The sequence below is a fragment of the Theobroma cacao genome, chromosome 9, assembly GCF_000208745.1.
Source record: "Theobroma cacao cultivar B97-61/B2 chromosome 9, Criollo_cocoa_genome_V2, whole genome shotgun sequence".
NCBI classification, from domain to species: Eukaryota; Viridiplantae; Streptophyta; class Magnoliopsida; order Malvales; family Malvaceae; genus Theobroma; species Theobroma cacao.
Window position 1 is genome coordinate 38,224,837 of NC_030858.1, and position 16,744 is coordinate 38,241,580.

General features: G+C 38.3%; 5 protein-coding genes and 1 non-coding gene across 6 annotated transcripts; 2 read left to right on the forward strand and 4 right to left on the reverse strand.

Annotated features, from left to right (window-relative positions):
• Window positions 12-1,169, reverse strand: LOC18591038 (PRA1 family protein B3). Its single transcript, XM_018127259.1, has one exon. It carries the CDS (start codon window positions 887-889, stop codon window positions 242-244), a length of 648 nt encoding a protein of 215 aa, XP_017982748.1. The 5' UTR covers window positions 890-1,169; the 3' UTR covers window positions 12-241.
• Window positions 2,346-5,217, forward strand: LOC18591039 (exocyst complex component EXO70B1). The gene is made up of 2 exons (XM_007016943.2): window positions 2,346-4,593; window positions 4,866-5,217. Exon 1 carries the CDS (start codon window positions 2,671-2,673, stop codon window positions 4,588-4,590), a length of 1,920 nt encoding a protein of 639 aa, XP_007017005.2. The 5' UTR covers window positions 2,346-2,670; the 3' UTR covers window positions 4,591-4,593; window positions 4,866-5,217.
• LOC18591040 (GDSL esterase/lipase At2g30220) lies at window positions 5,674-7,233 on the reverse strand. Its single transcript, XM_007016944.2, has 3 exons — window positions 6,454-7,233; window positions 6,106-6,367; window positions 5,674-6,021 (listed from the first exon to the last, which is right to left on the reverse strand). The coding sequence occupies exons 1-3, from the start codon at window positions 7,060-7,062 to the stop codon at window positions 5,831-5,833; spliced, it is 1,062 nt and encodes a 353-aa protein (XP_007017006.1). The 5' UTR covers window positions 7,063-7,233; the 3' UTR covers window positions 5,674-5,830.
• LOC18591041 (GDSL esterase/lipase At2g30310) lies at window positions 8,155-9,953 on the reverse strand (the record flags this gene model as incomplete). The annotated part of the gene is made up of 4 exons (XM_018126955.1): window positions 8,155-8,496; window positions 8,578-8,839; window positions 9,118-9,673; window positions 9,919-9,953. Coding segments are annotated over 4 exons (1,098 nt in total), but the record flags the coding sequence as incomplete, so codon positions are not given.
• Window positions 10,705-10,778, reverse strand: TRNAN-GUU. The gene has a single exon. It is a non-coding gene; the product is annotated as a tRNA-Asn (tRNA).
• LOC18591042 lies at window positions 15,837-16,744 on the forward strand. Its single transcript, XM_007016946.2, has one exon. The coding sequence runs from the start codon at window positions 15,944-15,946 to the stop codon at window positions 16,406-16,408; it is 465 nt and encodes a 154-aa protein (XP_007017008.2). The 5' UTR covers window positions 15,837-15,943; the 3' UTR covers window positions 16,409-16,744.

Here is a 16,744-nt window from a genome sequence, read left to right on the forward strand (position 1 = left end):
GATCATTATCATCATCCAATGCTTTGGGATTTTGCAAATTCGCACCATTTTCGTTCATTCTAGTTGAATGTTACTTAATACAATTCTCAATGAAAGGAAAAAAAAAACAAAGCAAAGAATCCAGGTTACAAGAAAATCTGAATCATTGATCTACGATCCTGATTCCTAGAAAGAACATGATGAATGAATCACAAAATAGCGAAGAATCCCATCACCACCCCAACCCCATGAATTTGATTGCTCAAACACGCGAGATGATAGCAGGAGTAGCGGCAGCGGCGGCGGCAGATGAAGCAGCGCCACTTACAAATGAGAACAACCCAGAACCCAGCGGCTCTTGTTCATCGAGAAACAGATCCTCCGGCATCCTAAAGGCACCGTGCGCACACACAATCCCCAGTCCCATCAGGATTCCCGATATCAACAAAGACCCCACGCTCGTCAAGAATATCACTATTACGGTTGACGCCACCAATATTGCCAGCGTTTCTATGTCCGAGTACGGACGGCCCCATATAACCACCGGCTGATCCGACAGCCGCAGTGCGTAGAGGAAAAGCCACGCCGAGAGCAGTGACAGCAGGATTACGAGCGAGAAAGGGTGGGAGATGAGTGAGAATGAAAGCACACCCGCGAGTATGGTGAGGTAGTTAGCTCGGAAGTAGGAGAAATTCTTGCGTACCCGCGAGGTGGCATCGGAGAAGGAGGCTGGTTTAGTGAATGCGGTACGGTCGACGAGCTCCGTCCAGGGACGGCAGCGAGAGAGAGCCAGACGGGCAGAGCCCGAGAGGCGCGCGAGGATGGAGCGGAGATTCGGGGTCGTGGCAGACTGTTTAGATTCAACATTGGGCTCTGAAGTTGACACTGGGAGCATTGGAGTGGAAGACATTGCTGGAAATGTGAGATCAAAGAGCAATCCAAAGAAATCTGAAAACTTGAAGATAATTCCTTTTGATTTCGTTTTGACCCAAGGCAATTGAGATTTGAGAAGCGTATATAAACAGTTTGAAGTATTGTTTTGGAGGGCCTGAAGCCGTTGATGATGGGATGAACGGTTTCTGATTGAGTTTCTTTCGAAACGTAGAGATCCCTTTTGGCTTGCATTATCAGGTTGAGAAACGAAAGAAACGGGGAGGAAGCACGAGGGGAAGCCGCATCTTTCAAGTAAATGCTTTTCTTTTTCGTGATTTAATTTTTGGACCACGATCATTCTCAATAGAGAAAGTACCCAAGAAGAAGCCCAATGGAAAAGGCCGGGTCTAAACCAAGTAGGCCCAAAAGATATAAAAAAGTCGATTAACAGAAACGCCCATTGGGCCTGAAGGTAATCTTTTGGATAGTCTTTAGGACTCAGCACAACTTGAAACGCACGTTATTAAATTATGGTATAGGGAATGTGCGAGAGAAGGTGTCAACATAGACTTTATAATCAATTCAATTTATTATAGTAGTTGGGATGAACTAACTACGACCCTAGACATTTTTAAGCACTTTCGTCCTTTTTTCGAATAGGATCTATTCACACGCTAGGAAAATGACACAAAATTAGACGAGTTTAGTATTCAGAGTTATTATGTTTCGCGTCTCAAATATGTTAACATAGTTTAAACATGACGAATTAAACTCGTTTACTTGCATATGACATGTTGAACTTGTTTATTAATTTCTATGATATGACATGTTTAACTCATGTATGGTATTTACTTAAACAAATTAATTATGTTAATTGTATTTGAATATGTTCGTTATATCATGTTTAAGTATTTTTATTTAATAAATGTATTAATCGTATCATGTAATGTAATATGTGAAATAAATATATATATATTTATAATTTAAATTTATTTAATAATCATGTGGTGTTAGTATATACCTACATAACTATTAATATCCTCCTTAAATTTCTATTTTTTTTCTTTTATATTCGGAGAAAAAGAAGGAAGCAAAAGACCAAATTGTGCTTACCAACATAAACCAAAACCTATAGGTCATTCAATATTCACTGGTCTTTATTTTTTTTTTTCCTATGTAAGGTGTGAATTTGAATCTCTAGAATCAAGGAAAACAACCTTAGTTTCCGAACTTTATTCTACTATTTCTAAATTAGACAATTACCGACTAAGTCACAGCTCCTAATCTATTTGGTTTGATTAACTTTTTCTAATTGGTGTCAAGGGAGAAGAAAAAGTAACCAAGAGCAAGAGTGAGAGTAAGACGAGAGTTATCCAGTTCATTGGTGGAAAGACAAACGCAAAGACCATCTTGTCCGAATCCAACAAAACCCCCCACTTTACTCGTTCTTAAACCAAATCAAACGGATTTGGAAATGTCCAAAACCCAATGATCTCGCAATGTTTACCATAACTACCAATCCCCCTTTATTTCTTTCCTCGCTTTATCTGCTTTTTTCAAACCGCGTTTCCCAAGGTCTTTTCCGTCATATCACTTTCACTCTCCCTCCCTTCCCTCTCAAAACCCAACCCTGCTCTCTCCTCCTCCTCCTAGGCCTCTTCTTCTGCTTTCCTTCCTTTCCCTTCCCTTCAAGTTTTTACAAACCCAAAACGCGGCTAGGTATAGCGTTTTTGATGAGCTAAGAGTAGAGCTGTAGAAGCAGAGTTTAAGAGAGAAGAAGAAAGAGAGAAAAAAGGGGTTGTCTTTTTTTTTTTTTTGATGGCGGAGAACGGTGAAGAGAAGCTGTTGGCGGTGGCAAGGCATATAGCCAAGACGCTGGGGCAGAACGATACCATGGCGGACGATATTTTGCAGATCTTTTCCAACTTCGACGGGAGGTTTTCTCGCGAGAAGTTGTCTGAGAAAATGGGTGACGACGACCCCCGTGGATGCGCCACGCTGGAGCGGACCCTCAATTCCTTGGACCGTCAGATCTCCCAATACGTGGCGGCTGATCATCCCATCTGGGCTGACACAGCTGATTCCTCTGCCTTCCTTGACGCTATTGACGAGTTGATTGGCACGATCAGGGACTGGAGCCCCATGGCCGCTGAGAAATCCGTCGGCGCGTGTCTTGTACGCGCGGACGACTTGATGCAGCAGGCCATGTTCCGCGTCGAGGATGAGTTCAGGTCTCTGATGGAGCGAGGCGCTGAGTCGTTTGAACTGCGTCGGAACAACCACGAGTCAACAGGAAACTTATTGTCCGGTTCAGACGACGAAAATGAAGAGAACGAAGAAGGAATTCTTCACAACGGTGCGGATCTCGATCACCAGATCCCTGTAGCTCAGCCGATAACGGACTACGACATCGTAATCGACGCGCTCCCGTCGGGAACCATCAACGACCTCCACGAGATCGCCAAGCGCATGGTGGCCGCAGGGTTCGGAAAAGAATGCTCTCACGTGTACAGCGCATGCCGAAGAGAGTTCCTCGAAGAGAGCATCTCAAGGCTTGGGTTGCAAAAGCTGAGCATTGACGAAGTCCAGAAAACGCCATGGCAAGATCTCGAAGACGAGATTGAACGCTGGATCAAAGCCGCAAACGTCGCGCTTCGCATCCTCTTCCCGAGCGAACGCCGCTTATGCGATCGCATCTTTTTCGGATTCTCCTCCGCAGCTGATCTTTCCTTCATGGAAGTCTGCCGTGGCTCCACCATTCAGTTACTTAATTTCGCTGACGCCATTGCTATCGGGAGCCGGTCACCGGAGAGACTTTTCAAAGTTCTCGACGTGTTCGAGACTTTGCGTGACTTGATGCCTGAATTTGATTCCGTTTTCTCGGATCAGTACTGTTTGGTTCTTAGAAACGAAGCCGTTACCATTTGGAAGAGACTAGGAGAAGCAATCAGAGGGATATTCATGGAATTAGAGAATTTGATTCGGCGGGACCCTGCTAAGGTCGCTGTTCCTGGTGGCGGACTTCACCCAATCACACGTTACGTAATGAATTATCTCCGTGCGGCGTGTCGTTCACGACAGACGTTGGAACAAGTTTTTGACGAAAGTAATGTGGTTGTTCCATCAAATAAGCTTGACGATAGAGGGTCATCTTCGTCTTCTATGTCGGTTCAGATGGCGTGGATTATGGAGCTTTTGGAGAGTAATTTGGAGGCGAAGTCCAAGATTTACAGGGACTCTGCTTTGTGTTCTGTTTTCATGATGAATAATGGAAGATATATCGTAAAAAAAGTGAAGGATAGTGAGTTGGGGTCACTTCTTGGTGATGATTGGATCCGAAAACACAATGCAAAAGTCCGGCAATATTGTACGAATTATCAGAGGAGTTCATGGAATAAGATTTTGGGAACATTAAAGCTTGACAACACCTCCTTGGCTTCGAATGCGGTTGCCAAGTCCATGAAAGAGAAGATCAAGTCTTTCAATTCGCAATTTGAGGAGGTATGCAAAACTCAGTCTACATGGATTGTATTCGATGAGCAGCTGAGAGAAGAGTTGAGGATTTCTGTGTCTAGACTTTTGCTACCTGCCTATAGAAACTTCATTGGGAGGTTCCAATGTATTCCTGAAATCGGGAGGAATGCTGACAGGCTTATCAGGCACGGGCCGGAGGATATCGAGGCTAGGATTAGTGACTTGTTTGAGGGAGGCAGTGCATCATCCGGTGGCAGGAAGTAGAAGGTAAGCTGCAGCTAGTGCAAGTTGAGGGATTCTTTTTGTGTTGTGTGGATGGTAGTCTAAACTGATTTGCCAATCTGGCACTAGGTGTTTGTTATGTATTTAGCACAATTTTTCCTCTTCTATTTGTGAATTAAAAGATCATGGATAGACAGTCTGCTTGTGTTAATCAGAAGATATTCTGGTTTCAAGGTGAATTATAATCTTGCAGTGCTTTCTTCAAATCCTGTATATAGCAAATTATCATATGAGGAATTCTTATTCTTGTTTTACAGGTATCTTTCTTATGGTTGTAGTATTTTCTAAACTGCTGCTGCTTTAGAAGAACTAGAATCAAATGAAATCTCCTAGTTTCATTGTTACTTGGATGGGCATTCGGATAGAGAAACTATATGACTTACACGTCCAATATCAAATTGTACAAGCTCATAGTCGTAAGTGTTGTTTTCTTAGGTAGCAACACCAAATCGTTTGGACGTCCTGCTGTAGGCAGTTTTGTAATGGAGAATGCCACTTGGGGCATGGTTAACTTTCAGGAACTGTGAAAATCCTGTTCATGCTTCTGTATGGTAGATGCTACTACTTGACAATAAATTAAAGTTTTGAGATTGACCATTTTCTTTTGAACCTTTCGTGATCATACTTGGATGGTCCTAACACAGGAATGATTTCTTTTCAAAAAATTGGCATATTATCCCATTGGAAGAAGGAATGAATCCTTTCGTCTCTGTCTTCATCCATATTTTTTATTCATTCTCTCTGGCTGTATCAACTTTGGAATATCTATATGGGGCAGTGTGGAAAAGCATGATATTGGGTTTTTCTTTTCTTTTCTTTCTTTTTTTTAAATTCTGGATTACCGAAAATACGAAGAAAAGGAACAAGAAATAGTATTTAAAAAGTAGCAAAGCAGGAAATATGTGGGATTGAATAGATCTGGATCCGGTGGCAAAAGGAGGGAAGAACCTTCCAGGATCGATGTCTGCTTTTTAGGGTGCTTTTGAGTCAAAATGTTAGGCCTTGTAGTTTGGTATTGTGGGTCCGATGTCTCTCTAATGCAATTGAAAAAGAGAAACCAAAGCATAAAGCATAAACCAAAAATTAGTCCATTTTGGATCCTTCTAATGACCTGGTCAAATCCAACTAGATTGTCAAGCATAAATCAAGGTGAAACCCATTGTCTACGGATGGGTTTTTCATCAACAAAAAAAAAAAGAAAAAAACAGAAGAAAGCTATGAATCACTGGAGGCTTTGGACGAGCTGCTTTTCCAGGACGACAGCCAGGGCTTTGTAAGCCGCCTCACTTGGATGAATGCTATCCCAAAACAAGAACTGTGAAGGCGCTGTGCATGCAGGTGTCTCTAGATTACACAAGAACGAGGCTTCCAGTAATCCAGTCCCGCAGCATCCTCTGTTTGTGACGGTGAAACCTGCATTACCTCCCACAAATCAATTCCTCGATTTCCTTTCCAGGAAACTATTTAACTGGATCAGGTAAAGGCATAGTGCGTTACCATATTTTTGTGGATTGTTGACCATGTCGATCACCGTTGTATAGACATCAGCATACACGATTCTGCTCCCTGGAAGGGACGCCTGCAGCCGGGGCAACAAGTTCACAAGCTTTTGATTGTAAGACCGTGCGTCTGCGTTCTCATCCTCTAAGCACTTCCGATCCAAAAGGGGTTTGAGTCTTGCTGTGATTAGAACTGGAAGACAACCCATCGGAGGAAGCCCTGCTATAGCTATCCTGCGACAGCCCTGGTCGTATAGTGCCTGTGAACAAATTGAAGTTACCCCGTTAGAAAAAACAAAATCTTAAAAGAGCCAAATTGCTTTATCCTGAGAGTTTTTTATGTAACCTTGACATAGTCCTGCATTGCATTTTGCAGAAAATCCTGATAGCCTCTAACGTCAAACTGCGATCTCCGGACAGGCAAGAGGTAGTAATTGAAACCAAAGTCGTTAGTTCCTGCACTGATGACTACCAAAGAATTTCTAATGATGTTTTCAGCTTCTCTTTCACCAACAATGCCACCAAGTCTTGCTTTATAACTCTTGAAGAGATCAAGTTGCTTGGACATTGGGATGACTCCTGTTGCAACAGTGGTAAGATCATCTAATCCGGACCCCGCTGAAGCAAAACTGACGCCAGTCCGAAGGTCATTGTTTGAGAGATTCGGGTCTAGAAAAGGAGGGACAGTCTGTTTTATCCCTAGGAAGCTGGCAACAAAGTCTGGAATGAGTTTTCCATTTGAAAACCTCCCGGTAGGGATGTGACCAGGGAAATTTTGGCCATATGGAAGATGGTCTCCTCTAAAAACAGTATTAATAAAGTTGTTATTGCCAGTATCAACAGTGGAGTCACCAAAGATGAGAATGGAGGTGAAATTTGGCAAGGTTGCAGCCCTCGTTAGATTGCATGTGTTGATGATGATTAGCACCAGTGTGAAGATGAGTGTAGGAGCCATTGTTACCTCTCTTTCGGAAGGATAGCTTGGTGTTTACAAGGTAGAGCGATGGAGTATATATATAAACCCTACGAGAAGTTATAAGTTGAGAAAAATTTTACGTTTAAAATTTTCAAGCCGAAGTCAAATTGAATTCATATATCTTAATACATGTTTGACTCAAATTCTAATTGAGAATTAATCTAAATTCGATAGAATTTTATTGGTTGAGCAATAAATTTCTTTAAAAATTAAATATAATTCATAAATATTATAATTCTTAAGGGATAAGAACATTTCACGAATAAGTAAATATGTATTTGAGTTTGTTTTGGAATCGATTTTACTTTTTACTTTTCGATGTTTTATACTCTTAATATTTATGTTTATCAAGGATTTTTTTTTCTCTCTCGACTCTGAACAAGTGTCCAATTACGGCAATATGTATTTCCTTAAAGTTTTGCTTGAAAATCTCAATTACTTGATTATCAAAAATCCCCATCCATTAAACCCGAAAGGTATAAACCCTAAACTAATTAATTATAGTAATAACAATCATAAATACAATGTAAAGAATTGAATAATTGGTAGAGAGAGAGAGAGAGAGAGTATATTGTAAAACGCAAGTTTATTCAAACACATTAAATTATAACAAGTGTCATTAAGTATCATAAATTGCTACTTATACGGCTTAAAATGAATGTGTTCAACGGATAAAAGTCTTTCTTTCCTCTTCTCCCAGCCCGGGGCTAGATATTGGTATATGGTAATCTTTCAAAGTAATAAACAACTCGTTAATTTCATATATTTATTACTTTTAATGAGAGTTTTTTCTTTCTCTAGGTGATCATCAATGACAACTGGTGGGTTGAGTCGAATCATATTGAGTTGGACTTGGATTGCCTTTCCCAGTTTAATTTATCTGAATTACTAGCATTTCCCAGTTTCCTCCATCTTGAATCCTGATACCGGACTTGGAAATAAGGGAAAAAAGAAGAACGTGCAGTTTCATGAAGATGTGGAAATATTGATCAACAGGATGTTGATTGTTTGTCTAAGTACGAATGAAAAAGGTCGAATGCCTTGATTGTTGTTTCATATTTGGGATGAATTCGATGACAGTTAACTCTCATACTTATTCTACATAAAAATTTATAACTGTTATGAATTTGTTTCCTGAAACCCGGAAAAGGTAGGCAATGCAAATAAATTAAGCTAGAAGTTGTTCACTTGTATCAGATTCAGTGAAGCTATGGCCATGGTCATCCAAGAACTGAGGAACAACTTCCTTCTCAAGGTATTTGGCAAGGTATCTGTAGGCTTCTTGGGTGGGATGAACACTATCCCAAAACAAGTACTCTGAAGGCTTTCCACAAATTGGAGTCGTCGGGTTACACAGGAAGGAAGCCTCCAGGAGTCCGGTGCCACAGCAACCTAGCTTTGTTTCTGCAAATCCTGATTTTGGCCATGGAAAAACAGTTAAAATTTTGGTTTAATAACAACGTATTACTTGGAAAAAAAAAGAAGGTGGATTACCATATCGTCGAGGATGATTTATCATGTCAATCAATGACTCGTAAACGTCTGCATAGACTATTTTGCTCCTAGGTCGCATTGCTTGTATTTGAGGCAACAGCTTTGCAAGCTTCTTGTTGTAAGATTGCGCAATCGAGTTCTGATCCTCCAAGCATTTTCTATCTTTTGGATTCTCAAACTTGGCTGTCATTTGAATCGGTAGGCAACCAATTGGAGGTAGACCAGCTACAACCATTTTTCGGCATCCCAGATGATACAATTCCTATAAATTCAATCATAACTGCTTGAATGACTAGCTTCTTTAGCTCTTGCATTGTATCAGAAAAAAGCCACACTATACTCTCTCTCTCTCTTTATTGGAGTGATGGTGGGTTATGAATGCAAATCCTTTTTGTTGCTAATGCATTAAATACACGGGAGGTTATAGGAAAACACAGAAAATGGAGAAAAACTGTTGTTCATATCTGTTTTCTTCTCAGAGCTAATGGAACAAGACATTAGCAAACTTGCAATATCGAAGTGTAAGTGAGTTATGTTTACCTTGACAAAGTTTTCTAGCCTTTGCAGCAAAAAATGTTGGTACCCGCTAATGTTGAACTCGTATCGTCTTGTTGGTATATCGAAGAAATTGAAAACAAGGTCATTAGATCCTGCACTGACTATCACTAGAGCCTCACCAGTGATGTTCTTGACCTCCTTTTCTCCTACAATTCCCTTGAGCTTCACTATGTAACTCTTGAAGAGTTGAATTTGCTTTGAAACTGGGATAACATTGGATAACTTAGTAGTCAAATCATCGTATCCTGATCCAGCAGAGGCAAAGCTAACACCTGTGCAGAGTTCATCTTCTGATAGCTTTGGTTCCAGGAAAGGAGGTACAGCCTCTTTGATTCCCAGAAAGGAGGCCACAAAGTCAGGAACAAGTAAACCATCCGAAAACCTCCCTGTTGGAATGTGGCCTGGAAAGTTTTTCCCATACGGAGGTTTGTTAGCCTTGAACAATGTGCTGATGTAGTTGTTATTGCCTGTATCCACAGTCGAATCACCAAAGATGATAATGGCAGGGAATTTTGGCTGTGGTGTGGGCTTAATGGGGCTGCAAGTGTTGATCAAGATCATCCAAATGAGTATAACTGTAAGAATGAAGTGATTGGTGGTTGCCATCCCAACTTTCCACGGTGAGATGATCAATTGGTGAATTTGATGACTACTTAAAAAATGAATAATGGAAGGAACATATGTGACTTGCAAAAAGAACCATGAGAAGCAAGAAAACGTAAAATGAATGTCAAGTTAAATTCTCTCCAAAGAAAGATAGTTGTAAAAATAACCAGCATATACCTGAGTGAGGCCACATTCTTCTTGAAAGCATAATAATTTCAAGGAGATGCTCAGATGGGATGTGAGACTTGAAATGTACATCTCTTTTTTCCCCAATAAAGACTTTCCAGAGTGAGTTCCTTGTGTTCCTATCTGAGTATCTTATAAACAAGGCATTTCTTAATCTAGCTTTTAAGGGATAAGATCATAAATCAGAAGCCAGATTGAAAGTGACTTCCAAGTGCAAAACTACCTACCCATAGCTAAGAATTCTGTGCCATCAAGGCATTTGTGCAAGACAGACATTTGGGATGAAGTAATGGTTCAAGATCATTGATGGGGTAGTTGTGTTACATGGAAAAGTGTTCTTGATAAAGAAGTTAACTTTTATCTCAGAATACAGTAAATCACTGGCTTGGCTATTTGTCCCAAATCCCAATACAAGAAGTGTGAAGCGTTTTGCACATGTTGGAGTTTGTCAATCAATAGTAGAAGCTCCATTCTAACAACATCTAGTTGATCATATGGTACACTAAATATTTCTGAGGTATCATGTCAATCACTGGCTCATACACCACCGCATAGACAGTTTTGCTCCCTGGCAGCTGCTTCTGCATAATGAGTTTTGATCTTCCAAGCATCTTTGATTCTTGAGATTTCGAAGCTTAACAGTGATTCGAAAGGGAGTGCAACCGATAGGAGGATGACCACCTACAACACTTTGTAGGATAATTTCAAGAAACCCAAAATGGGCAGAGCCCCAAAGGCCCATAAAGCCTAAACACTTTGTAGGTTTGGCCCATAAAACGCTAGAGGAAGGGGTCGAACCTCCGACCTTATGGTTAACAGCCATACGCTCTAACCGACTGAGCTACTCCAGCTTGCTCAAAAAGGGATACCTTGCCAATATGTGAATTAAAATTCAAACTTTGCTTCATAAATGCAACCTACAAGCCAAGATATAATTAGCTCAAATTGAAATAATTGTAAAAATTAATTAAATTCAATTAATTTGGATGAATTTTTTTTACGTCAATATTTTTTTTGAAAGGCAAAATTTTATTAATAGGCCATTGGCAGTCGGTATTAATCAATTAGGAAACACAATTTATTTGATTGTTGTAATCAATTTGCAATATCTAAATAGCTGGTTGAAAATTTATTCGTAATAATATATTTTAAAGTATATTATATATATATTCCTAACATTTTTAAAATATATCTCATTCAAATAAAAATAATCAATCGAACATTGAGATAAGTCAATTTTAATTATTTATAATTTTTATTATAATTCCATTGATTTCAATTAATTTAATATTTAAAATTTTCAAAATTATAATGACCAAATGGACCAAATACTCATTCCTAACATAACAAACAACCCATCATTTTCATAGGCTTCTCTGATATTCGTGCACCAAAATATTTGATTTATGATAACAAGATAGTGAAAATCCTGAATTTAATGTCAAATTGATCAAAGCCCAAGACCAAAGACCAAGACCTTTCACAATCAAATCAAAGCATGAATATACAAATACTAAATGAACTCATGGGTTATAGTGCTTTTAAATTTGTTTGATATAATTTTTAAACATAACAAAATCACTCATGAAATCCTACTCGATGTCCGGAAACATGAAGCAAATCTATATAAATATTAATTAATTTTCCATCAACTAGTTGGAAAGGGACATGCTTCGAGTTAGCCTTTTAAACTTTTGATCTATAACATGCAGAACCAAAGCATAGAATATTTGACCAGAGACACTGTATCTCAACTACCACTGATTTCTCCATTGAAAGATTTCACACAAGATGTGCAAAATCTTAACAAGTTCAGCAGCCATTGTTCTTATTCAAGAGGAGGAACTTAGAGGAAACTAGAACAATTGAAGAGAGAGTTGCTCTGGCCTGAAAGGTTATGATCCGTGCTATCATATCTATGCAAATCCCATGTTTGAGCAGGTCCAAATATTGTTTACAATTTGAAGATCACATGCATAGTCAAAAGACAGTATATAAATTAGCTACATCATAATCGTAATCTACTAATATCGTAATTTCTATGATATAACTTATAATTTATATTCACTTATAATAAATTGATTTTCAAAAGCGTATTTACGAAATCAATAATCTTTGTAAAAACAAATAAAGTCAACTCAAATTTCTACATTAATACTTGGAAAAAAAATACCCCAACAGTTGATTCAATCATGTATAATGAAACAAGGAGGACCCTTTGAGGAATGGTGTCTAGAAAGACATCGTGGAGCTCTAATAACCACTTTCCATGCAAGCTCAATTAAGGCAGCCTTGGGTCAATAATGGGGTTGGCCCCCTTTTGCTCTTTCCTTTTTATCTAATGTTTTTAGTTCCATGTCTACATGCAATTTCCTTGGTTGTTTTTATCTTTTGCTTTTGTGATTAGACTCGTGTGGGTTATGCAACATAGATTTTTCTTAGTGATGCTTCCCCCACCAGATTTTTCTTAGTGATGTTTCCCCCACCAGTCTTTGCAATACTTATGTTAATGCAAATCAAAGAACAGTTACTTTCATGCAATCAAAGAGTGGCAGAGCTGAATTGAAGGGTACAATATTCCTCTTAAAACCCCCCAATGATGCAGACTCACACCACAAAATTCTAGTTTGGGTCCATAAGTCAAAAAAAATAAGCCAATATGGATCGTTTGTTTCTCCCTTGGCCTTTGCTTCGATACTCGATCGAACCGACCAGCCATGATTTAGACGGTGCACAAAAAAAAAATCATTAAGCCCATCGTTTGCATGTGTAAGATAGAACTTGACCTTTCACCAAATATTTTTTTGGGTCCATTCATAGATTTATTACGCTATGAAATCAAACTTTATTCATCAAGATTTACTTTGAATACAACATATTTTGTTTCGAATTTAGAATCGTAGCTTTAATTTTTGACGAAAAATGAGTGATACGATTCATGAATTATTTTTTTGATTGTTGCATTTCAGAGCTAACTGTGATTCAGTGAACCCATAGATTGAAGCTTGACAAAGCGCCAGCTAATAGCAGGCAAAACCCATGGGTGGAGATGAAGCCATGCACATGAAGAACTTAGGATACATATCTGAACCTAGAGATAAGAACACAAGAATACAAAACTAAGCAATTTTTTAAATGGGGGATGAGAGAGACGACTCCGATGGAGGAGGGGGAAAGAAAAAGTACCACGGCAGTGAATGCAGGTTACATACAAACCTTCAATCATACTCTAAAACCCATGCTGATTTATCCATCAGGAACGGAACATTAATTAATTGGGGTTCCACGTGTGAAGACAGACTTGACTCACGTTGTTCAATAATGGGATAGTGTGTTTTTTTTTTCCCTCTTTCTGTTTTCGATTCAATCTTAATTTAGGAATCTTTGGCAGTAGCTAGCAGGCCTCGTGCGTCATTAGCTTTTTAAGCCATTGTTTGTCAGTTGATTAAACCTTAATTAACCTACTCCAGTTGGCTATGGTCGGTGCCCCAAACCTCCGTGCCAGGAAACTTCGTCCCCCTGTTACGTACAGCGCGTAAGGTATCTGTTGATTTACCTAAACTCGAACATTAATCATGTCTTAATATTCCATGTCGAGTTGTTCTTCAACTTTCCGCGTATGATGAAAGGGAATTAGTCCTAATGATTGGGATGTAAAAACAGATAATTAGAGATGGGAACTGTTTGAGCATAAATGGTAACTAAATTTCTTAACACAAGAAAAAAACCTAGCTAATAACTAGTTTATGATCAATTAAGCGTGACCTCGATTTGGGTGTAGCATGTTGAGAAAAAATTATTGTTTTCGTTTATGTTTCCTATAGTACGGTGGCTTGTATTTCTCCACAGCGTAATCTTAGTTAGAGTTAACATATACTTTATTAATATGTGAATTTCAAGTAGTAAAGATAGAAAAATGCTATTCTTTTTTGTTTTTCCTTTTGGGGATATGATTGCTTTAAAGTTTCCATTGTCGATAAAATTTAGGAATTGCAAATCAAAGTTCTTTGCGAGAGGTAGGAAGTCGAGAAGAATGAAGTGTCTCGATGATGATAGTTCAAGAATGGTCAATGAATCTCTTTCGGACGAAGATTTTCAGAATAAAAATATTAGCTCTTAATTTGACAAAAAATAAAAAAATGAAATAAAAAACTTTGAATCTAAATACCTTCATAATTTTTGTTCTTTATTTTCACGTGTAACCATCATCAAATAATTGGTTAGTATAGTGGTAGACTAGTAGTACTTCTTCCCCCTTTTTTTTTTTTTTTACAAATAAAATGAGAAAAGAGAAAGGAAAAAGAAATTGTCTATCATTGCAGTCCAATCAGGTACGAGCTGGCTAGCCAAGTCGACCGGGGTCCGAAACAACTCTCAAGGGCCCATGTGTTCTTCAGCCAGACTGGTCCAATGATTCATGCCCGTGGCTTGACCACCTTTGTACTCCTACCTCACCGCCGGTGGACGAATCAGTACCCAAAAAAAAAAAAGAAATTAAATATTAAGTATATAACCTGTAATCGTGAATTTTCATTCCGTACCGATATCACATTCAATCCAAAGCTCAAAAATTATTTATTTTATTTTAAAAAAAAACACTATTGATTTTGTTCTTTCCCAACCTCTGCCTATATTCGCGATAACTCGTCATGGGCCACGTTGTTGTGGGATCCATCATTTGCCACTGTTTAATTCACGATATTCTTAAGATTTAGTGTTAATACAACCTTAATCACCGCTTAATCTCTTTTTATACCTTTCCGACTTCCGAGAAAACCCTTTTGGTGAAACTTAAAGATTTATCCCGGGTTCGTCATTTCGTGTCGATATTTTTACTTGATTACGAATTGAGAAGTAAAAATTAAGGTAATTAACTTTGTTTATATAAATTAGGGACAATTAAAAATTAGATTAAACTGATATAAACACGTTTATTAAGATTCGGGTAATTCGATAATGATGAGGAATCTTTTACTTAATGTATTTGCCTTAATATTATTTTTTAACTATGGGGTTTGTGTCTCATATAAATATATGATTTGAGTTAAGATACGTCAGGTGACACTGTCTTTTTTTTCTTCTTGAAATAAGGTGCTAGTATTTGTTTATTAATTAAAACACACTTCTAATGACAAGATTTAGATCTATGTGAGAAAATTTCACCTTGCACTCTAAAACAAATTTATTTTTTCCTTTTTTTTAATTTAAATATCAAAATAATTAGCATGATCAACTATAATTTCCTTAGAATTTTATTATCTTTATTTAGAATTTGACGGCCAAATTAAGAACAATTTAAGCAAACGAGTACAAAGTCGTGTAAGATAATCATAATGCCCCTTGTCTTTATCCTTACAACATGATAAAACCCTTAGCACAACTTTTCCTTGTCATTAAGATTACAGCAAAAAAGGCGGCTTAAGTTAATTACAAATAGAAGGAAATTAAATGGGCTGCTCTAGCATTAGGAAAACCAAACTTCAAAGGATTAATTTTAATTAGAAACCTAATCATATTTATATAAATATAATAAAATATAATTATATAATTCTTTTATGAAACACATTCTTAAATTAATACTGACGGAATAAGTCAAAACAAAAATTTTATATTTTGTATTAAGAATTTTCTCGTCATTTTCTAATTAATGTTGATGAGTTAGCCAAAAATTAATGTTTGATGAGTTAATTAAAACAGATATCGGATTAATTAATGCTGATGGATTAATTAATCAAAACTTAATGCTGAGGAGTTACGTTTTTTTTATCATATTTTTAATAATAAAAAATATCTTTGTGCTTATAACAGGAGTAGGACACTTTCGTAATTTTGAATAAAGCATAAAAATATAATATTTTTCCTACTTTAGTGCATATGAGTACTGTTGTTGCTATATAACATTGTCCACCCTTTGATCACAAATTCATTCCAGGGAAGAGAAAGGAGAAGAGAGGCAATAAGAACGAGTTTGAAAAGCTTGAGAGGAAGGGTGAGTTTGATTTCCGAAGAAGAAGACATGGGCAATAGCTTAAGGTGTTGTTTGGCTTGTGTTCTTCCTTGTGGAGCTCTAGACTTGATCCGAATAGTCCACCTGAATGGCTACGTAGAAGAAATCACGGGTCCGGTCACGGCTGGGGAGATCCTCAAGGCCAACCCCAACCACGTCCTGAGCAAGCCCTGCTCCCAGGGTGTAGTACGTAAAATCTTGATCCTCTCACCGGAATCCGAGCTCAAAAGAGGCAGCATATACTTCTTGATCCCATCGTCTTCTTTGCCTGAGAAGAAAAAGAGCGGCGTACACCGTAAAAAGCACTCCAAGACCAAGAGCAAGAAGTGCAGCGGCAGTGATGTTGTTGTTACAGACTACTGCGATCGTTATCTATCGAATGTCGTTTCAGAGAAGAAATCCTCACGTAGGGATCGCCGGAGCGGTCGTGTCGGAGTATGGCGGCCTCATCTGGCGAGCATCTCCGAAGACTAACAAAGTCATTTTTACCCCCCGCCCCCGTTTCTCCATCGATCTCATCACATCTCCATGGATACTATCACAGTGGTTCAATCATGCAATGGGGACGTCTTTTTTTCTTTTCCTTTGTAATTTTTCGTGGGGTATTGGTTTTTGTGGATAAAATTTACTTTAATCCCCTTTTGGTTTTTTTCGATCTGCGGATAATAATGGCAGATTCGGAATCCCACCATTTGCTCATGATGAAACCTATAGATGATTCATGGAGAGAGAGAGACATATTTGTACTAATGGTATTGTATTTACACCCTCAAGATGTAAGTAAACAAATGCTTTCTTCTTCTTCTTCTA

Coding starts and splice junctions, on each gene's coding strand:
- LOC18591040 (XM_007016944.2), bottom strand. CDS start 7,062: ATGGCTCCTACACTCATCTTCACACTGGTGCTAATCATCATCAACACA. Junction 6,368..6,453: donor CAATGCAGGACTATGTCAAG/GTTACATAAAAA, acceptor ATTTGTTCACAG/GCACTATACGACCAGGGCTG. Junction 6,022..6,105: donor CAACAATCCACAAAAATATG/GTAACGCACTAT, acceptor GAGGTAATGCAG/GTTTCACCGTCACAAACAGA.
- LOC18591042 (XM_007016946.2), top strand. CDS start 15,944: ATGGGCAATAGCTTAAGGTGTTGTTTGGCTTGTGTTCTTCCTTGTGGA.
- LOC18591038 (XM_018127259.1), bottom strand. CDS start 889: ATGTCTTCCACTCCAATGCTCCCAGTGTCAACTTCAGAGCCCAATGTT.
- LOC18591039 (XM_007016943.2), top strand. CDS start 2,671: ATGGCGGAGAACGGTGAAGAGAAGCTGTTGGCGGTGGCAAGGCATATA.